The sequence below is a fragment of the Ramularia collo-cygni genome, assembly GCF_900074925.1.
Source record: "Ramularia collo-cygni strain URUG2 genome assembly, contig: RCC_scaffold01, whole genome shotgun sequence".
Taxonomy (NCBI): Eukaryota; Fungi; Ascomycota; class Dothideomycetes; order Mycosphaerellales; family Mycosphaerellaceae; genus Ramularia; species Ramularia collo-cygni.
The window spans coordinates 4,236,562-4,253,366 of NW_019716255.1; the positions used below are offsets into that span (position 1 = coordinate 4,236,562).

A 16,805-nucleotide genomic window follows, 5' to 3' on the forward strand; every position below is an offset into this window, starting at 1 on the left:
TATATGGATTGTTGTGGTTGTGAAAGACTGGGAGGAAGAAGTCGCTTCACACACGTCGTCGGCGAAGTGGTGGACGCGACTGCCGAGAAAGTGCCATCACAAGCTCACACCACTCAGCTACCTGTACCTACCTTACCTTAGTAGACAGCATCGCAGCAGAGATTTGATGAACAAAACATTAGTAGAGATGAATGAGTAGGTTGGACGAAAGAGTTGGAMCCCCACCGACATGCCATTCTCCTCTCTCCCACTGCATAGCCGTCCGATATGGCTCCCCACGAAAGCGGATCTCCGGCCTCGACCAACTTCCTGCCGTTCTTGAGCGGCAGATCTCGTAGAGGCTCGCTGGCTTCAATCTCCTCGCGCGCAGGAACAGTAGACAAGGATGTGCGATCACAGGCCTTGGATGATATACACACCTCCGCCTCCCGCTCCGAGACGCTGACCTCATTCCACGATTTCGATGGCGAGGGAGGGCGCAGCGGCGCAAAAGAGATTGTTAGCAATGGCGTCAGTGGCCTCTACAATCGCCTTCGACAGTCCGTGGGCGGCGCGACATCTATAAGAGAGATCAAGAGGCGTCCATTGAGCCAAGCCTCGAGGAACTCCATCGACATCGACTCGATCCAACCATCGTCGCCGGCAGCATCACGTTCCAGTGCAGGATTGGCTGTCAAACGTCCTGCTGGAGACTCTGCTTCGGCCCTTAGCGTACCAGTATCACCAGCCATACGCAGCATTGCAAGTGAATCGATTGAAAGCAGTAAAGGAACACCAAAGCTACATACCGCGGATGGAAGGCCAATACCTTCATTCGGAGCTGACGAATTGCATGAGCGACCAGTGGAGGTGCTGAAGCCGAAGCCAGCCGTACGAGCGCCGCAAGATGCGCCTTCGCGTGAAATGGTGGACAAGGCCCGGAGCGCTTTCAGGGACAATGATCGCAGTGAAAGTGCTACGGAAGCTCTGGCCCGGGTTCTGTCTCATCACGAAGCCTCAGGGAACGACCAGCAGAAACCTGTCCGAGTGGACCGTGTGCACGAGGACCTAGAGTCTGCCATCGACGACTCTGATTATGCGGACGAGCCCCACAACCTCATCCCCGGGCCGCCAGCACTGTCGAGTAATGAGGGTGGCCACGACCGCGTGCTGCCGCCCAAGAGCAAGAGATTGCCTCGTGAAGACTTGCAAAGGCCACCAATGGTCAAGATTGGTCCCTCACATCTCCCAAACTTCCAGCCTTCCAGATCTTCGTCTACCACAGATGGCGGAGATTTCGGATCTGCAACAAGCTCTCAGCGATTTGCTCTGAAAAGATCCGCGCTGGACCCGTCGCCGAACTTGAATTCTGGCCTTCAGCGAAGAAGGACCGCTCTCATGCCGCCTCCTAAGACACAGAACCTATCCTCGACACTTAGAAGACGAGTGCTCAGTAAAGAATTCTGGATGAAGGATGATAACGCGAAAGTATGCTTCGCTTGCGGTCAATCGTTTTCTGCCTTTCGGCGTAAGCATCACTGTAGAACTTGTGGACAGATCTTTGATTCCAAGTGCACAACACTGGTCGCAGGCAAGCCATTTGCTCAGCCTGGGACCGTCCGTCTGTGTAACCCATGCGAAGCGATCATATTTGGCAGCGACGATGACTCGAGTGTCTTCTCTGAAGACGGAGAAGAGTAYATTCGCAGCCCCATAACCCAAGCAATCTCCGAGGGAGACATTCCCAAGACACCCAATACTGACGGTGCTTCCTTCAGCAGAACAGATGCAGAAGTCACCACGCCCTATATAGGCATACCAGTTTCCAGGCGCAATCGCGAAGCGAAGCGTCGCTCTGCGGTCTTGGAATTCGACGGTCATCCTACACTGGCTAGGCCAAGTTCCTCCCACTCTCTGGTATCGTTGGCCCGTCGTCCGAGGTCATCTAGTCATCGACGCCGTCATTCTCGTCATCAGCTGGCTCGCGGATTGCGATCGAGCGTTGATGAGCGTGGACCATTTCATCAGGAATGGGTCGGCGATCCTGAGAAGAAGCAGATGCTACCTACCTTCCACAACRACAACATCATCGACCCAGATCTGGCTGCTTTTCTCTCGGACGACGGCTCCGATGAGGAGGAATACCCAAGTATCATGGGTGCAGTAAGCGATGGCCGTTCGGCCTCCCTGAATGAGCGTGAAAGGATTGGATTTGGAGGGATGCTGCCTACAAGAAAAAGCAGATCAAGAGCTGGCGACAGAGGCAACGCTCCGTCCACCGCGCGCGGTGTCAAGGACTTTGCTGCGCCTGTACATGGCTCCAAACCTATGCCGAAGCTGTCTCGAGCTCGTAATACTAGCAATGCCTCTGCACACGGCAACAAATCATCGCCGAGGCTTGGCTACAACAACGTTCTCATGACAACTGTTGAAGCAGATACTACGGAGTTAATATCCGGCGTACAGCCAATGGAACCCTCACGCGCAAGGGTGGTCTGCAGCACCGCGCTGCATGCGTTACATGATCGAGGTAGAGATGACACCGAGCTGTACCCTGCCAGTTATCAGCATGTCAAAAAGTTATTGGAGCAATTACTCCATGATGCGAACATTGCCACCCCTTCGATATGGCAACGGGCTCTTATGCCCGTGCTTCTTCAATGTACTGAGGACGTGGAACCGGATGTTCAGCGAGGCGACGACATGGACATCCGGCACTACATTAAGCTGAAGAAAGTGCCAGGTGGCAAGCCTGGCGACACCAGTTATGTCTCGGGCGTTGTATTCAGCAAAAACGTTGCGCTCAAGAGCATGCCTCGATCCATCAACCATCCTCGRATTGCCATTGTGACGTTTGCGATCGAATATGCCCGACACGAAGCTCATTTTATGAGCCTGGATCCTGTGATCGCCCAAGAACAAGAGTACCTTGAGAATCTTGTCAACCGGATTGCCGCCCTTCGGCCACACGTATTACTTGTGCAGAAACATGTTTCGGGTCTGGCTATTAAAATGCTCGAGAAAGCAGGTATAACAGTGGCCTACAATATCAAAGAGTCCGTCTTGGCTGCAGTGGCTCGCGTGACTCGAACTGTCATGATCAAGTCTGTCGACAAGCTTGGCATCGATCCGCTGCATCTCGGCCATTGCGAAAGTTTCGAGGTCAAGACATACGTCTCCGAAGGTCTGCGCAAGACGTACATTTACCTGTCGGGATGCGAGCCGGAGCTTGGATGCACAATTGTGCTGCGTGGATCTGATACGAAGACCTTGCGCTCCATCAAAAGAATCGCAGAATTCATGTGCTACGTTGCCTACAACCTCAAGCTAGAGAATTCACTCATGCGCGATGAATTTGTCTCTATGCCGCACAGGGCACCAAGTCAGATTGAATTGCTCGATGAAGATTCGCCCTCCGGCTTGCGTGGTGGAAAATTGCCTGCAATGTGTGGAGGCCGAAGCTCACGATATCCCTTCAAGTACGAGCAGCTAGAACGGGAGGCCCGCCAGCGAATCCTCTCTGCGTCTCCATTTGTCGTCTTCATGGTGCCGCATCTGTTGACCCAGCTTCGCGATCAGGAGCGCGATCTCGCCAAGTTGACCATGCTGAGKGACCAATACGCGGCTGCCGATGAGGACGGCGACGATGTCCACGATGACAACACCATCATGCAGCATTTCGAGCTCGTGAGACCGGAGATGGTCAACGTGCCTGCTTCGAAAGACCAACCCAAGGCGGTCCGTGAATATCTCCATGCCGTTCATGACGCTCAACTGGAGAAGGTCACCTTCACCTTCCAGAATCTCGAACGACAATGGGAGTCCTTTGTCTCGGGAGAGGCGAACCCGTTCGATCCCTTTTCGCATCAGCGAATAGTGGTGCTATGCTCCGTGGTATCAAGTATCAACTCCGCTCCTTGCACCGCTCCAGAGCTCCTTACTCTTGGCTTCTACGCTGGTTGGAATCGCGTTGAGACCGAGCACGATGAAGATATGACTTTAGGCCAGTACATCGAAGACCTCTGTTTCAGTGCAAATAATGTGTGCAAGGATTGCGATAACAAGATGTGCGATCACTTCCGCCAGTACGTACACGGCCACGGGCAACTCACCGCATCTATTCAGCGCCAACCCTCGAAGATGCGTGGATACGTTGACACAATTCTCATGTGGTCGACCTGTCGGGCTTGCAGGCAGGAAACAACGGTTACGGAAATGTCAGAGCATACATGGAAGTACTCCTTTGCCAAGTATTTGGAGCTCAGTTTCTGGAGTAGCCCATTACACCCGCGGGCAGGAATTTGCAAGCACGATATCCACAAGCAGTTCCTCAAGTGTTTTGGCTTCCAGGACATGGTAGTCCGATTTCAATATGATCCGATTGACATATACGACGTCGTGGTACCCCGGGGAAGGGTGACATGGAAGGTGGAGGCGGACCTCGTTGTCAAGAACGATCAGTACATACAGCTTGAGCAGCGCCTGAAAGCGTTCACAGATTCGATCAAGAAGCGATTGGACTCCATCAACATCGACACGTTGGACGAGAAGAAGAATGCCGCCGCTTTGGATGTCCTAGAGCACCTCAGAGAGCAAGCAAACGCTGATCACCATCAACTCTTGATGAAATTGCGGGCGAAATACGCCAAGTCTCGCTACTACGAGCTACTGCCTCTCAATCGCGCTCTCCGGTTCATGGACGAAAAAGCCCTGGAATGGGATGAAGCCTTCAACAATTTCGAGCAGAATTACTTTCCCTCAGAGACTGATATTCGCAAGCTTGCCAGCATCCAATTGAAAAACATGTTTGAGCAGTCACAGCCAGCTCCAAGTAGTGTTGCCAGCGGCGACAGTGACACCGAAGACGGTACCGAGATGACCGAAAAGAGGAAGCCGGGTCGGCCGCGGATGACACAGGACGAGGCTTTTATAGACAAGGCCGATGATGTCTTGCTCTCGGTCGTGGAAGAGCACAAAGCATCGACAGATGAGGGCGGCGCATTGAAAAACGTCACAAGCCACGATTCCGAAGCCACGACGACTAGTCCGCTTACAAGGACCCATACCCCTCGCAAAGATCTTGAGGACGCCGTCGAACGTGACGATGTTAAACATCTCGATCTCGCGGTGCCCTCTCGATCTCCAGATGTACTCATTGGCGAATCTGCAGGTTTTCACGACGGATCTCCTGTAGCGGGTCGCTTCCCGTCTAGCGAAGATCGGAACGAAGAGCCCTTTGCCATTCAGCCCAAGCCGTTGAGTTCAGGATTGTTAGAGCGGATTGAACAGATTCGAAACAACCGTGCTGCCGGGATCGAGCCTGAGCCGCCAGAGTCAAAGATCCCAAGGCTGGTAGACCGCAAAAAGGGGGAAGCAAACCCCGCAACTTTGCCAGCAATGCCAACACTTCCGCCTCCTCTTCTACGTGCGAAATCACAGCCAGGTCACATACCGCGTCTCGGAGACGTGGATCATAGCATAGATGCCGTGGCAAGCGCTCAGATCGAYGGTGATCCTACCGAAAGACGAATGACCGAACGGTTGGGCGTTGGCCGTCTTGCATCGAAAGTCGGCAAAGTTGCCCCGTCGCTAATTCCGAGATCTGTACCCGTCAAGCCAGAAGACAAGGTCAATAGCGTTTCTTCACTGGCTAATCACTTTGAGCAAATGTCTCGCGAGTTCGAGAAGGAGCGTATGAAAGAGCGCCGACAGCGAGCTTTGAGAAGTCGCCAGGCACGGGCGAACCCTCTCGCAAGCAGTAGACCTGTAGTGGAAGTCTATGAAAATGCTACAGATGCTGTTGGCGAGAAGTCATTGAAGCAGGCCGCCGGCGAAAGTGACAACCAAAAGGACAGAGCTGCTCGTCGTACAATGGACGATGAAGTTGCCAGATCACAGCCCGAGGATGTTCCACTGGCTGAAGGCGACATCCATCCGGTCGAGACTGCCAAGGAGGACAAGGGAGAAGATATTGTCGAGAATGACGCCGAAGGAGAGGTGGCTGATCTCGAGCCGAGCAGCTCCAGGCGCAGTACTAGAGCTGCTTCAGATCCAGCTTTGGACCTTGGCGGATCACTCACATCGTCGATACCGTCTAGCCATGACATCTCAGAATTAGGCCCTGATCTGGCTATTCCCGAGCATCGCAAGAACGTCTGGTTCAAGTATCTCGCCGAATTCTGGTCGAAACGATCCGCATCTGGTTGGGCCAATCTTGAGTATCCACTCCGCAATGACGAGCATGTATTCGCAGATTCCGATATCATTGTGCGAGAGGATGAGCCCTCGTCTGTCATTGCGCTGTCGCTGGCTTGCGCGGACTATCGTAAGAAAGCTGAGAAATTCCGAGACCATCCCAACAGAGCTCCTCTGGGCAAGCATGGACACTCACACACTACCTCGCAGGCCAGCTTCGGGAACGCTCCGTTGAAGACCGAGGAGCAGATGTGGGACATCGAAGCATCCCTGCTTAGTGATACGGGGACACACATGAAATACTCTTTCACTCACAACAGCGTCAGAGCTTCCTGCAAGATCTTCTACGCCGAGTCGTTTGACGCGCTGCGGCGGCGTTGCAATGTTTCCGACCGCTTCATTGAGTCCATGTCACGCTGTCTCAAMTTCGACTCGAAAGGTGGCAAGACCAAATCACTCTTCTTACGCACGCTCGACACGCGCTTCATCATCAAAAGTTTACAGGAGGTGGAACTCAAAGCTTTCAGCAAATTCGCACCGGACTACTTCAACTTCATGAGCCATACGCTTTTCCACGGCGTGCCCAGCGTCATCGCGAAGATGTTTGGCCTATTCCAGGTCAACATCCGCAATCCCAACACTGGCGTCGATTTCTCTTACTACCTGCTGGTAATGGAGAATCTCTTCTACGAACGCTCGCCCAACCGACGCTTCGATCTCAAAGGCAGTATGCGCAACCGCAAAATCGAAAGCACCGGCCAAGCAGACGAAGTGCTCCTCGACGAAAACCTCGTTGAAACAATCTTCGAATCGCCCCTCTTCGTTCGAGAAACTTCCAGAAAACTCCTCCAAGCTAGCATCTTCAACGACACTCTCTGGCTCTGCAAACAGAACGTCATGGACTATTCCCTCATGGCGGGTTTCGACGACGCTTCCAAAGAAATGGTCGTGGGGATTATTGATTGCATTCGAACGTATACTTGGGACAAGAAGTTGGAGAGCTGGATCAAAGATCGGGGCAAGAATAAACCCACGATTACGAGTCCGAAGGATTACAGAAATCGGTTTAGGGTTAGTATGATGAATTATGTGTTGCAGGCTCCGAATTGTTGGCATCAGTTCCAGGCGCAGATGCCCGGTCCTAGGACGTTGAAGGAGGGGAAGGATGAGACTACTAGGGGGGAAACGGAGGATACAGAGGCGGAGAATTGAGGGACGAGGCATAGGGTTGGATGATGAATGGATTGAATGATTGATGACTTTCGTTTTACTTGATGAAGTTTTGGGGTTGCATGAAAGGGCATAGCATAACAGCATTCTCGCGGTTCACGATTCAAGTTGATTCGAGATGGCGTATAAATGGTATATCTCATTGTACATTGTGTTTCTCTTACGAACATGTGCACATTATGCTAGTAGGTACTGGACTTCCACTCCATCCCTTGCTCATCGTCGCTTGAACGCTAACGGGTCTTCATCTTCGTCACTGTCATCGATTCTCACCACAGCCGCCCTCGACGCTGCGGGTTGTGCTGCAGTCTGCCTTGCCGGAGTCTGCCGGACCTTTTTGGTTGCCGGCTCTCCTGATGCCTGTGACGCAGCAGGTCGCTTCGCAGCAGCACTGGTGCCCAAAATTTTGCTCGGCTGCGTCCTCCCCAATGTTGACTGGCTGGTAGCCGCCTCCTCGAACAACTCGTCCGCGAGAGCCGCCTCAGCATCATCTTCGCGACTCTGCTGTAAACGCCGCCGGAAACTGACTTGGTCATCGTCACTATCCCCAGCTGCTGCTGCGCTGGTACGAGTACGCTGAGATTGCGACTGCGATTGAGTCTGGCTTTTCTTTTTCTTCTTGCTTCCGTCACGGACAGGCTCAAGCCAATACTCGTCCCCAAGACCATGTCCACGTGCAGGGATCTCCTCGAGAGGAATGATGACTCTCTGAGACTCCACTTCCGCGATCGCTCCTACGTTGCCCTCTCTACCTCTCTTTGGTCTGAACTTTTTGAAGTTGGGACGACCGTTCCATGCGGGGTTCCATCTATCACCACGGCCTTCGCCTGTTGCAGTCGTGGCTTCTCGCGGTGGTCTTACTGGTAAATCAAAGACCTCCACATTATGGTCGATCCTGATCGTGTCAACATCAACATCTCTCATCTCGCGCATCGATTCTTCATCCATGCGGCGCTCCTCGTCTTCCTTTTCGCGCTGAGCTCGCATCTGGGCCTGGAGATCTTTCTCCTGTTTCACGACCTGTTTTCCCTGGCCTTTGCGTTTGACACCCTCAGCTGCAGCATTCTCCGCCTCGGATGCCTTGACTTTGGGCTTTGTATCTGCGAGAGATACTTCGCCATCTTTCAGCGCCTGTGTCTTGCGTCGCTTGTAAGTGGCAGCGCCAGGCATCAGACGATCCATCATTTGCTCCCGGGTCTCCTCTGGCTCGTCAATCGCAGTAGCAGCGCGTTTTCTTGCGTTTTGCTGCGTATGGCTCCCCCGTTGCGACGTCTCCTCGTAATTCATTCGTGAAGACTCGTCAGGATCTCTGTTCTGGGTGCTGGGTGCCTCGCTGGGCGCGCGTATGGACGGCTCGGGAGAATTCGAGGCTGCTCGCACGACGAGACTTGAATCGAATTCTTCCTTCAATTGCTTCTCTCTGATGGCCTGGCGAGCTTTGAATCTTTGCATCGCCGTCATTCCACCAGTTGTCGGCGTTGAAGTTTCTCGTTGTGCTTGCTCTGCTGCGGCCCTGTGCTGCGTTTGAGCTGATGTGGTATCCTCTTGCGTCCRAGGAGCATCTCGCGCGGCGTTTGTCGTTCTTGTATCATCGTTGGATTCGCCTTCCGCTGCCGCGGTGCGGCTTTCGATCTGAGTCGGCGCAACTGTCTGGGTGCTGAGACGAAGCGGCCTGCACAAGACGCTGGCGTTGTTCTCAAGGATCACATCGAGCAATTCGTTCTGCTCGACAGAGCGCTGATTCAATGCAGTATCGATGGCCGCCATGAAATCGTTATCACGACTCGCATCTTTGGCTTCTGCGCGAACGACGACAATCCCGCCGGTGCCTTCGTGATGGCCAAGAGAGAAATTGGAGTTGTCCTTCTCGCCCGCGACATTCTGCACATATTCAACAACCTGGTCTTTTGTCGTCACTCCTTTCTCGAATGTGTAGGCAAGTGCCTTGCCACCTCCAGCCTGGATGACTGGCGACAGGCTATCACGCTGCTTCACAGAGAACAGTAGAAAGGTGAAGTGTTTGAAAACGTCGCATCGTGCCGGATCGGGCTTCAGCCACTCTGCAGGACGCTTGATGGGCTCACCGGCAGTCGGTATGAGGTAGTCTTCTTCCTTGGGCCAGTTGGCATCGAAGTCTTGCTCCAAAGGGCTTACGCGTTGCTCTCGGCCGCCATCCACACCGTCTGGCGTACACGCAGCAGCTAAAGCGTCGATGAATTCGGGGGCGACCAACCATCTCGCCTGCACCAATCCAAGTAGACCTGCTGCCGTATTGCGTACTTTGGCTACAACGTGAGTGGTGAGTGCAGCATACTCCGCAATCAGCTTGATGCCTGTAGATTGCAGCTTCTCGCGCTCGGCCATCATCGGTGTAGCTTTGCTACCTTTGAAGGAAAGTACTACCGAGTGCCACTCAAGCGTGAACGTCTTATCCCARGAGCCCAACTGGATGGTATGGCGATCGCCGTTCAAGATTTTGGATTCCCCTTTGAGCTTACTGCTGCCGTCAATCGAAGTTCCCGTCTTGGAAGCATCGGTCGCGGTGATAGCATGCCGGACAGATGCATCTCCGCAGTCATCGGACGATACATCGGCAACGACCAGGACGAGATGTTTGCGCGATACTGATTTATGGTCCACGAACTGGTACCGTTCGGGCCCTGCTGCCTTCGAGCTTGTACGGCCGAGGATATGCTGGCTTCCTGGTCGCATCCATAGTCGTTTCCCGCCGAGTGCCCCGCTGTCGCTGGAGAGCAACCACATGATGTGGTGTTGTCGATGGAGTGAAGTTCGGACAATTTGGAGATCGACATTCGATTAGGCAGACGCGGGGCTAACGCGAAGTCACGTGTGGAGGAAAGTGGTTGCTAGTAATGACAAGTACCTACTGTCACGAAACATTACTTTATTGAACATGGTGATCTGAGCAAATGATTGAATACAATTGAAGCGAGTCATGTTCCATTTCCTTTGACCAAGGACTCCACTCAGACTGCTTGAGAATACTACCTACGCCGACGCGAGCTGCGCGGACGAGTATGCATAACTACCTCATCATCGTCCTCGTCCTCATCATCACCATCAATCGAGCTGGTCTCGTCCAAAGCCCGATCGTCGCCGCTTCGCTCACTCCGTGGATCAAAGTCTTCGTCGTCATCGTCGTTGGGTAGAACGGGCGCTCGATCATCTTCATCGGCTACGTTATAGCTCGATAGACGTTGGCCAGCGTCGAGGTCCATGTCATCGAAAGGGTTCCTGGCCTGCTCATGGTCTGCAGATCTATCACTTCGTGACCTATTAGCTTGCACACCGCTGCGTTTAGGCGGCGGCTGGAGCGCAGTCGACTTCCGAGCGACGAGACTTCGTTCACGGCTACTGTGACCACCAGGGCCAGAACCAGAACTCTTGGACGCAAGTTTGCCACGCCTGTCACCAGCAGCAGTAGCAGTCTTTACAGCTCGCCTGTTGCCGAACTTATCGACGCTCTCACCGATCTCATCGAACTCCGCAATCAAGTTTTTGTTGCGGACATGAGGAGCTGCCTTCCTCTCCTTGTTGGCTTTGCTTTTTGGAAAGCCGAGCTGATCTTGTGGGAATTGCGGGCCATAATCAAAGAACAGTTCCTGACCGGCCTTGATGTCCCGTGCTCCGTACAGCGCGATGCGGAAAACGGTGTTGACCATGATGATTCGAGGGTAGATATTGGCTTGCTTTTCAGAGGCGTGGTTGATGAATCGCACCTTGTTGCCGAAGAGGGTGCTGTCCACCCCCTGTTTCCTGTTTAACGTGAACAGGTAGCTCAACTTCTGATGTTCGTAGACTGCGCCCCGGCGTTCAGCCTCCTCTTCGGTGATGATCTCGCCTTTGTACTCTCCCACAAAATCGTGGTGCTTGATGTCTTCGCAAGCGTAGAGACCCAGGCCATGTATTCCACTTTTGCCGAGTATGGTATGTCTGGGCACCCCACGCTGGATGCTCGCATTGTGGCACCGGCCTTTCAAGATTGTCTCGTCATGGCGATGGACTGGATCCAGGACATCTATCACGCCACAWTCCCCACAGAGATCAGCGTCGCACTCCCGGCCGTACTGAAAGCATGCGCATCTCTGATCCTCGAAGCAGATCATGGCGCCTTTCATTCTACAGTCACAGCCCTGCCACTTGTGTTTGCAACCTGGCTCACAAGAGCAGCTTTTCTCGCACGGAATGCGATTCTGGTAGCATGGGCATTGGGTCTTGTCGCAAGAGGTACCTGGATGGTAGCATGGGTAGAACGGCCCTGGACGCTCCTCCGGATAGTGATTCAAGTTAAGCTTGTTCCAGTACTCGACTCTCTTACGCTTAGGATCAATGACGGCGTCCGTCTCACGTGCTTCCACTGTTGGGGGGAATTCCATGCGGGATCGATAGTTGACTCGATGGGGATTTATAATGTCCGTCTCGACTACCTCCTCGGCGGCAAAAGTTTCTTGCTCGCTGTCACTTTCATCAGAAGGACCCTCGTGGATCTCGCCATGGAATGGGCAATTGAACCGCATGCAGACGCGGCAGGTGATCTCATCTGCATTGGGTATCGGATCGGTTTCCTCAAGCAATTTCGCGGTGTACGCACTCCTCCTGGCGACATGCCACAGCTGGAATTTTGCAATCTTCTTGAAATATTGGCAAAGGAGGGCAGCTCTTCCGATCCTGTCAGGATCGCTGCTTGCTGGGAGTTGAGAGAGCACGGTCGTCCATCGCTGTCCACCTCTCACGAAATCTTCGTCACAATACTTATCCCTCTTCTGAAGCGCAGCGAGAGCTTCCAGATTTGTGCCAACATCTGGTTTGGGATCTAGCAAGAATCGCAAGACGTCCGACCAGGTGCACTCAATGCCACTCAGCATATCTTCGACATACTCCGCATAGTTTTCGGCCTGGGCGAGACACTTGATCTTCCGTTCTCGGGCTTTGACATCCAGATAGTATTGTTCATCCAAGTCCACAGCGTTTTTGATCTCGAAGTCGTCGTGGAAGTATGGCCAATGCTGAAGAACAGTCACATTCTGCGCCAGAAAGCTGTGTTTCAGATTAACAAAGTGCGAGTAGTCGGGCACGTCTCCGTGAGTCGACGTTTTGTACATGGTGCATGGCACTAGATACGAAGTATGAGAGCCTTTGCCGCCGCCGCTGGTATTTTCTACGGCGAAGCGCACGGCAGTATCGCTCATGCTCTCATCCTCCGATACTTGGACGAATTCCAGTGGCTTCAAGTCTCGGAACGCAGAGGTTGGTGTATGGCTACTCTTCCTGGGTGTCTCGACTCTGCTACGAGCCCACCTCAGCAGCGTCCGCGTCCAGTAGACATTGTCGCTACGCAGCTCTTGGGCGTACTTGGTGATGACTCGCTCGACATGGTTGGCTGGGGTAACCCGGCCTGAAGAAGTGCTCGCTGAAACAGATGGTCTATCGTGAGCGCTACCAGTCGAAGATATTCTGCCGGGGCGATCCTGCGTTGTGGGCGAGGTCGTGTCTTTCGGAGCCGGAGCCAGATTCGATGGGACCGCACTGTGTGGTGTTATCTGTCTGTTCAAGGCGGGACTCGGCTTTTCTCGATCGTCGTGGGGCGTCTCCACTCGAGATGCAGTGACATCGGCGGTTGGRTCATCCGTTTGTGAAGCAAGTATGGCCTCTGCTTGCTGGGCGAAACTGGAAATCGTTTCAACATCGGGATTCAGGGGCTCGCTATCAGTGCTATCAGATGGTCGAACGAACAGCGGTAGCGATGGGCTTCGAGGACATGTGTCCGTTTTCGACGCGTTCTTCTCCAGCGGTGAACCTGGCGGGCTCTCGGGTATCGTGGGACTCCTTGCCCTGCTTGACCCATGGTTGGATCTGTGCTCAACAGCTTCACGTCGGTTGCTTCCAGGGCGGGCAAGATCGGCGGTCTGTAATTTTGGGGTAGAGCTTACTGAGGCTCTTCCAGCAGTTTTTGATGCCAATGTCTTCGGCTGCTTTGGCGTTTTTGGGCGTTCCGGCCGCGGACTAGCTTCACGTCTGATGGAACGTACCTCTGATGGTGGCGGTGAGTCCGGAATGACAATAGGTTTGCCATTGCTCCCCGCGCCTGAGGACTGATACGTTCCAGACAGCGTGGCGGAGCGCTTGCTGATTGACTGGCCCTGCCCTTGGCTAGGTTTTAGTTTTTTTGTGGCATGTGCCTCTCTAATCGCACCATCACGCTCATGACGGCGCTTCTTTGAGGAAACCTTGCCAGCTGGACCTGGGCTGGCATTTGATGAGCTCATTCCCGAGAGCATTGTACTGCTGGTTCCTCGACTGATCTGCACCTGAGATGCAGGTGGGCTTCGTGCTCTGTCATTCGAACTGGATGTTGTTTGTGAGACGCGGTGACTGCTTGGGGGGTCGTGGGCCTCGGAACCACGGCTTGCTGCTCTCTGAGCGAGAGTTGAATTGTTTGCTGGAAGAATGGATTTTCGTGGTTGCTGCTGCGCCTGTGAATTCTGAGAGCTCGAATGGATGCTAGTCGAGCCAGCTCGAGGAGTGGCATCAACTCGTTTTGACGCGGTTTGGTGTTTTCCCGTATGGCTAGGCACAGTCTTCGGCTTGAAGCCCGGTATGGTTCGTTTTTGCTTGTTGCTTGCCGCGTCATTGCGCACAGGCGTCCCAGACGATTTGCCGGCGCCATCGCTATCATCACAAAGATCAATAACCTCCGGTTTCTTCCCTGGCTTCCGGGGTGCTTCGGTCTTGTCCGCCATCGCGTGAGAAGAAGAGATTCTACTGGAACGKGGTGCTTGGTCGATCTTCTCGCGGGGTTCCGCTCCAATTAGTCCCGGTTCATTTAGTCCAGGCAAAAGTTTGCGTCAGAAAGGAAAACCAGCTCTGTATGCGACACAATGCATTGAAAGTCCAGGCGCGTAATGCCGATTAGGCTCGCTAGAAAGATTGAAGAAGGAGGTAGAGGCGTGAAGTGTCGGTCGCGTCCAAAAAAAATGGCGGATGCCTCATTTATTCTCTGCGTCGCGCCGGACGGTCACAAACAATCAAATGAACTTTTTATTGTGACATTGTTGTTGGTGATCATTTGTCGCTGCCCAATTGAGAAAGTTGGAGATGGAGACTGAATGATTTAAGTCGTGGCTCGTGACATATGTCCTGACTTGGCCCCGTTCATGTGAAAGGAAAAGTTTATGCTCGACCAGCTTCCGTTTGCGATTACAAAAACAATGCAATGATGTTGGGGACTGAAGACTTGCAACGTAGTGCATAAGGTAGCATCTCTTTGCGMCAAAGTGATTTTAGTAGCCAAAGGTCCCCTTACCCCATCGTTTTGCACGAAGTAGTTCGCTGCMAACGCACCAGCACCAGGATGTTCGATGAGACTATGTGGATCTAAGAAGCCTCCGATGCAAAAGGACGAGGTAAAAGGCGTGTCTAACGCTCAGCCCGTCTCTGTGTAGTCGTTGGGTTCACATGTGAAACCGCTGCGTTGACAGCTCCACGCATCATTCAACCTTAATCCATATCCTCTAATGAGCCGCCACCCGATCCATGATCCTCAGGGACCATAACTCCCACCAGACAAGAGCCGAGCATGTTCTCCCAATTGACCCACGGGTGTACATCCATGAAGAGTTTAGTGCCATCCCTACCAGCAGCCTTCATCAGCTCTGCTTCGCCACCAGGATGAAATGGCAAGTAAGGCGTGATGTTGTAGACTTTGCCTTGCCAGCTGCTCCAAGCTGGTTTCCCTTTCCTCCCGGTCATGGTCTTCAACTGACTAGGCGTGACACGTTGGAATGTGCCTACGCCCGCTAAATTGCCGCTTCGTGTCAATGCTGCCCAGTCCATGGGCGAATGTCCAGGCGATAACAGTACTTTTCCACGAGCATTCGGTGTGGATACCACGTTATTGGGGGAAAGACTTGAGCTGACGCGTTGCTGGCTGCCTACAGGTGGTCCACGATTTGGTAAGGGCCCGTTTGAGGGCAGACGGAGTGAGACTGCTGCGCTTTGCCTCGGCGTAGGGGCCGATGCGGGCTTCACTGGCGGTAACATCAAGCCAGGTGTGGTTTGTGCGGATCTTGAAGGTGGTGGCATTGCTGAAGCCCGCTGGGCGCTGTTTGCGGCCGGAAACATAGGAGCGGTGGGCTCCTCGGAAGAGTCTTTCCTCCGTTCTGCACCCTCATCGTCATTCAGTGTGAAGGTCGGCACATCGCTGGTCGGATGCTCTGCTTCAGCTTTTGGTGTGGAGTCCCCTTCCGATGTGTCGATGCTGCTTCGTGAATCTGAATGGCCATTCTTTCGTGTTTCCTTTTCTCCCGCTTCAGCCACACCGGCATGCTGCTCTCCACCGGTAATCCAGTCAGGCAGCAGACTTTTGAACATTTCCGGATATGTGTAGGCTAGAAATCCGATCGCTATCGCAAGGGCGATGATCGCCCAGACTCCCATATCTATCAGTCCTTTTGGTTATTCTCAACGAGAGTCCATCATCCTCAGCAAGCGCTGACAGATAAAACTTGTGTCGGAAGCTCTGATCTCGTGGACGGTCATTTTCTAGGCAGTCCAGACGTACATGTTTCCTTCGATGCCTTATGTTGTTGTAAGCTGGAGCCGTTGGAGGCGAAACGAAAGTCTGTTCCGTCTGATTAAAGTTCTCGGGTCTCTTCCGGACCGTCACCACTTTCGCCTTGACCTCGTCTTCAACAGAGAGGTCTTTGTCTGTCTGGGGATGCTCGATACCACCTCACGTTCCGTACACTCTCCAGAATGATTCCCAGGGCAATATTCGCGCGTGCTTTGCGCCAAAAGGCTGCTCCCAAACGCGCCATCCAAACCCTCACACGACCGACTCGCATCGTTCCATCATCGACACGATCCGCATCGCGCGTTCCTCATCAAACGGCAAGATGGCTCTCATCCAAGTCGCTCGCGGACGAAAAGATTGAGGAAATCACGGAGCTGTATGCCACTGCGCAAGATGAATTTGAGATTGCCATGTAAGCCATAAAGTAGTCCCAATGTCTCAACATGGCATTGACGAATGATTTGCAGGGAAGAGACGGAAAAAGTATCCGTGTACGCCGAAGAGGACCGCAAGGCGGCGAGGGAGGAGTTGACCCGAGTCCAAGAAGCATACAAGGCTGCTGTAGAGGGACCAGATCAGCAGCTGGCCGAAGAGGTCAAACGGCGGGTTGGACACCGAATCCGCGAACTCGAGAACGGCGTTTCCGCGATGGAGGAACTGGCACAAAATCAGGATTGATCTCGTGTAGGTGTAGGCGATATCGCCAACCCAGYGCTTTGAAGCTCCGCTCAGGCCCTCAAAGTCGTCAGACACGGCACATTGATGACCCGGCTGCGTCTGAGGATACGGCACAGTTGCTCAATCCCTT

General features: G+C 53.4%; 5 protein-coding genes; 2 read left to right on the forward strand and 3 right to left on the reverse strand.

The window, feature by feature from the left end:
* Positions 1-267: 267 nt before the first annotated feature.
* On the forward strand, positions 268-7,386 carry RCC_01391 (related to 1-phosphatidylinositol-3-phosphate 5-kinase (Fab1), putative; the record flags this gene model as incomplete). The annotated part of the gene is made up of 1 exon (XM_023766664.1): positions 268-7,386. The coding sequence occupies one exon, from the start codon at positions 268-270 to the stop codon at positions 7,384-7,386; it is 7,119 nt and encodes a 2,372-aa protein (XP_023622432.1).
* A 234-nt stretch (positions 7,387-7,620) lies between these two features.
* Positions 7,621-10,167, reverse strand: RCC_01392 (uncharacterized protein; the record flags this gene model as incomplete). The annotated part of the gene is made up of 1 exon (XM_023766665.1): positions 7,621-10,167. One exon carries the CDS (start codon positions 10,165-10,167, stop codon positions 7,621-7,623), a length of 2,547 nt encoding a protein of 848 aa, XP_023622433.1.
* Positions 10,168-10,409: 242 nt separating this feature from the next.
* RCC_12188 (uncharacterized protein) lies at positions 10,410-14,165 on the reverse strand (the record flags this gene model as incomplete). The annotated part of the gene is made up of 1 exon (XM_023766666.1): positions 10,410-14,165. The coding sequence occupies one exon, from the start codon at positions 14,163-14,165 to the stop codon at positions 10,410-10,412; it is 3,756 nt and encodes a 1,251-aa protein (XP_023622434.1).
* Positions 14,166-14,922: 757 nt separating this feature from the next.
* Positions 14,923-15,795, reverse strand: RCC_01394 (uncharacterized protein; the record flags this gene model as incomplete). Its single annotated transcript, XM_023766667.1, has 1 exon — positions 14,923-15,795. One exon carries the CDS (start codon positions 15,793-15,795, stop codon positions 14,923-14,925), a length of 873 nt encoding a protein of 290 aa, XP_023622435.1.
* A 384-nt stretch (positions 15,796-16,179) lies between these two features.
* RCC_01395 (uncharacterized protein) lies at positions 16,180-16,675 on the forward strand (the record flags this gene model as incomplete). XM_023766668.1 has 2 exons in its annotated part: positions 16,180-16,409; positions 16,465-16,675. 2 exons carry the CDS (start codon positions 16,180-16,182, stop codon positions 16,673-16,675), a joined length of 441 nt encoding a protein of 146 aa, XP_023622436.1.
* Positions 16,676-16,805: the final 130 nt, after the last annotated feature.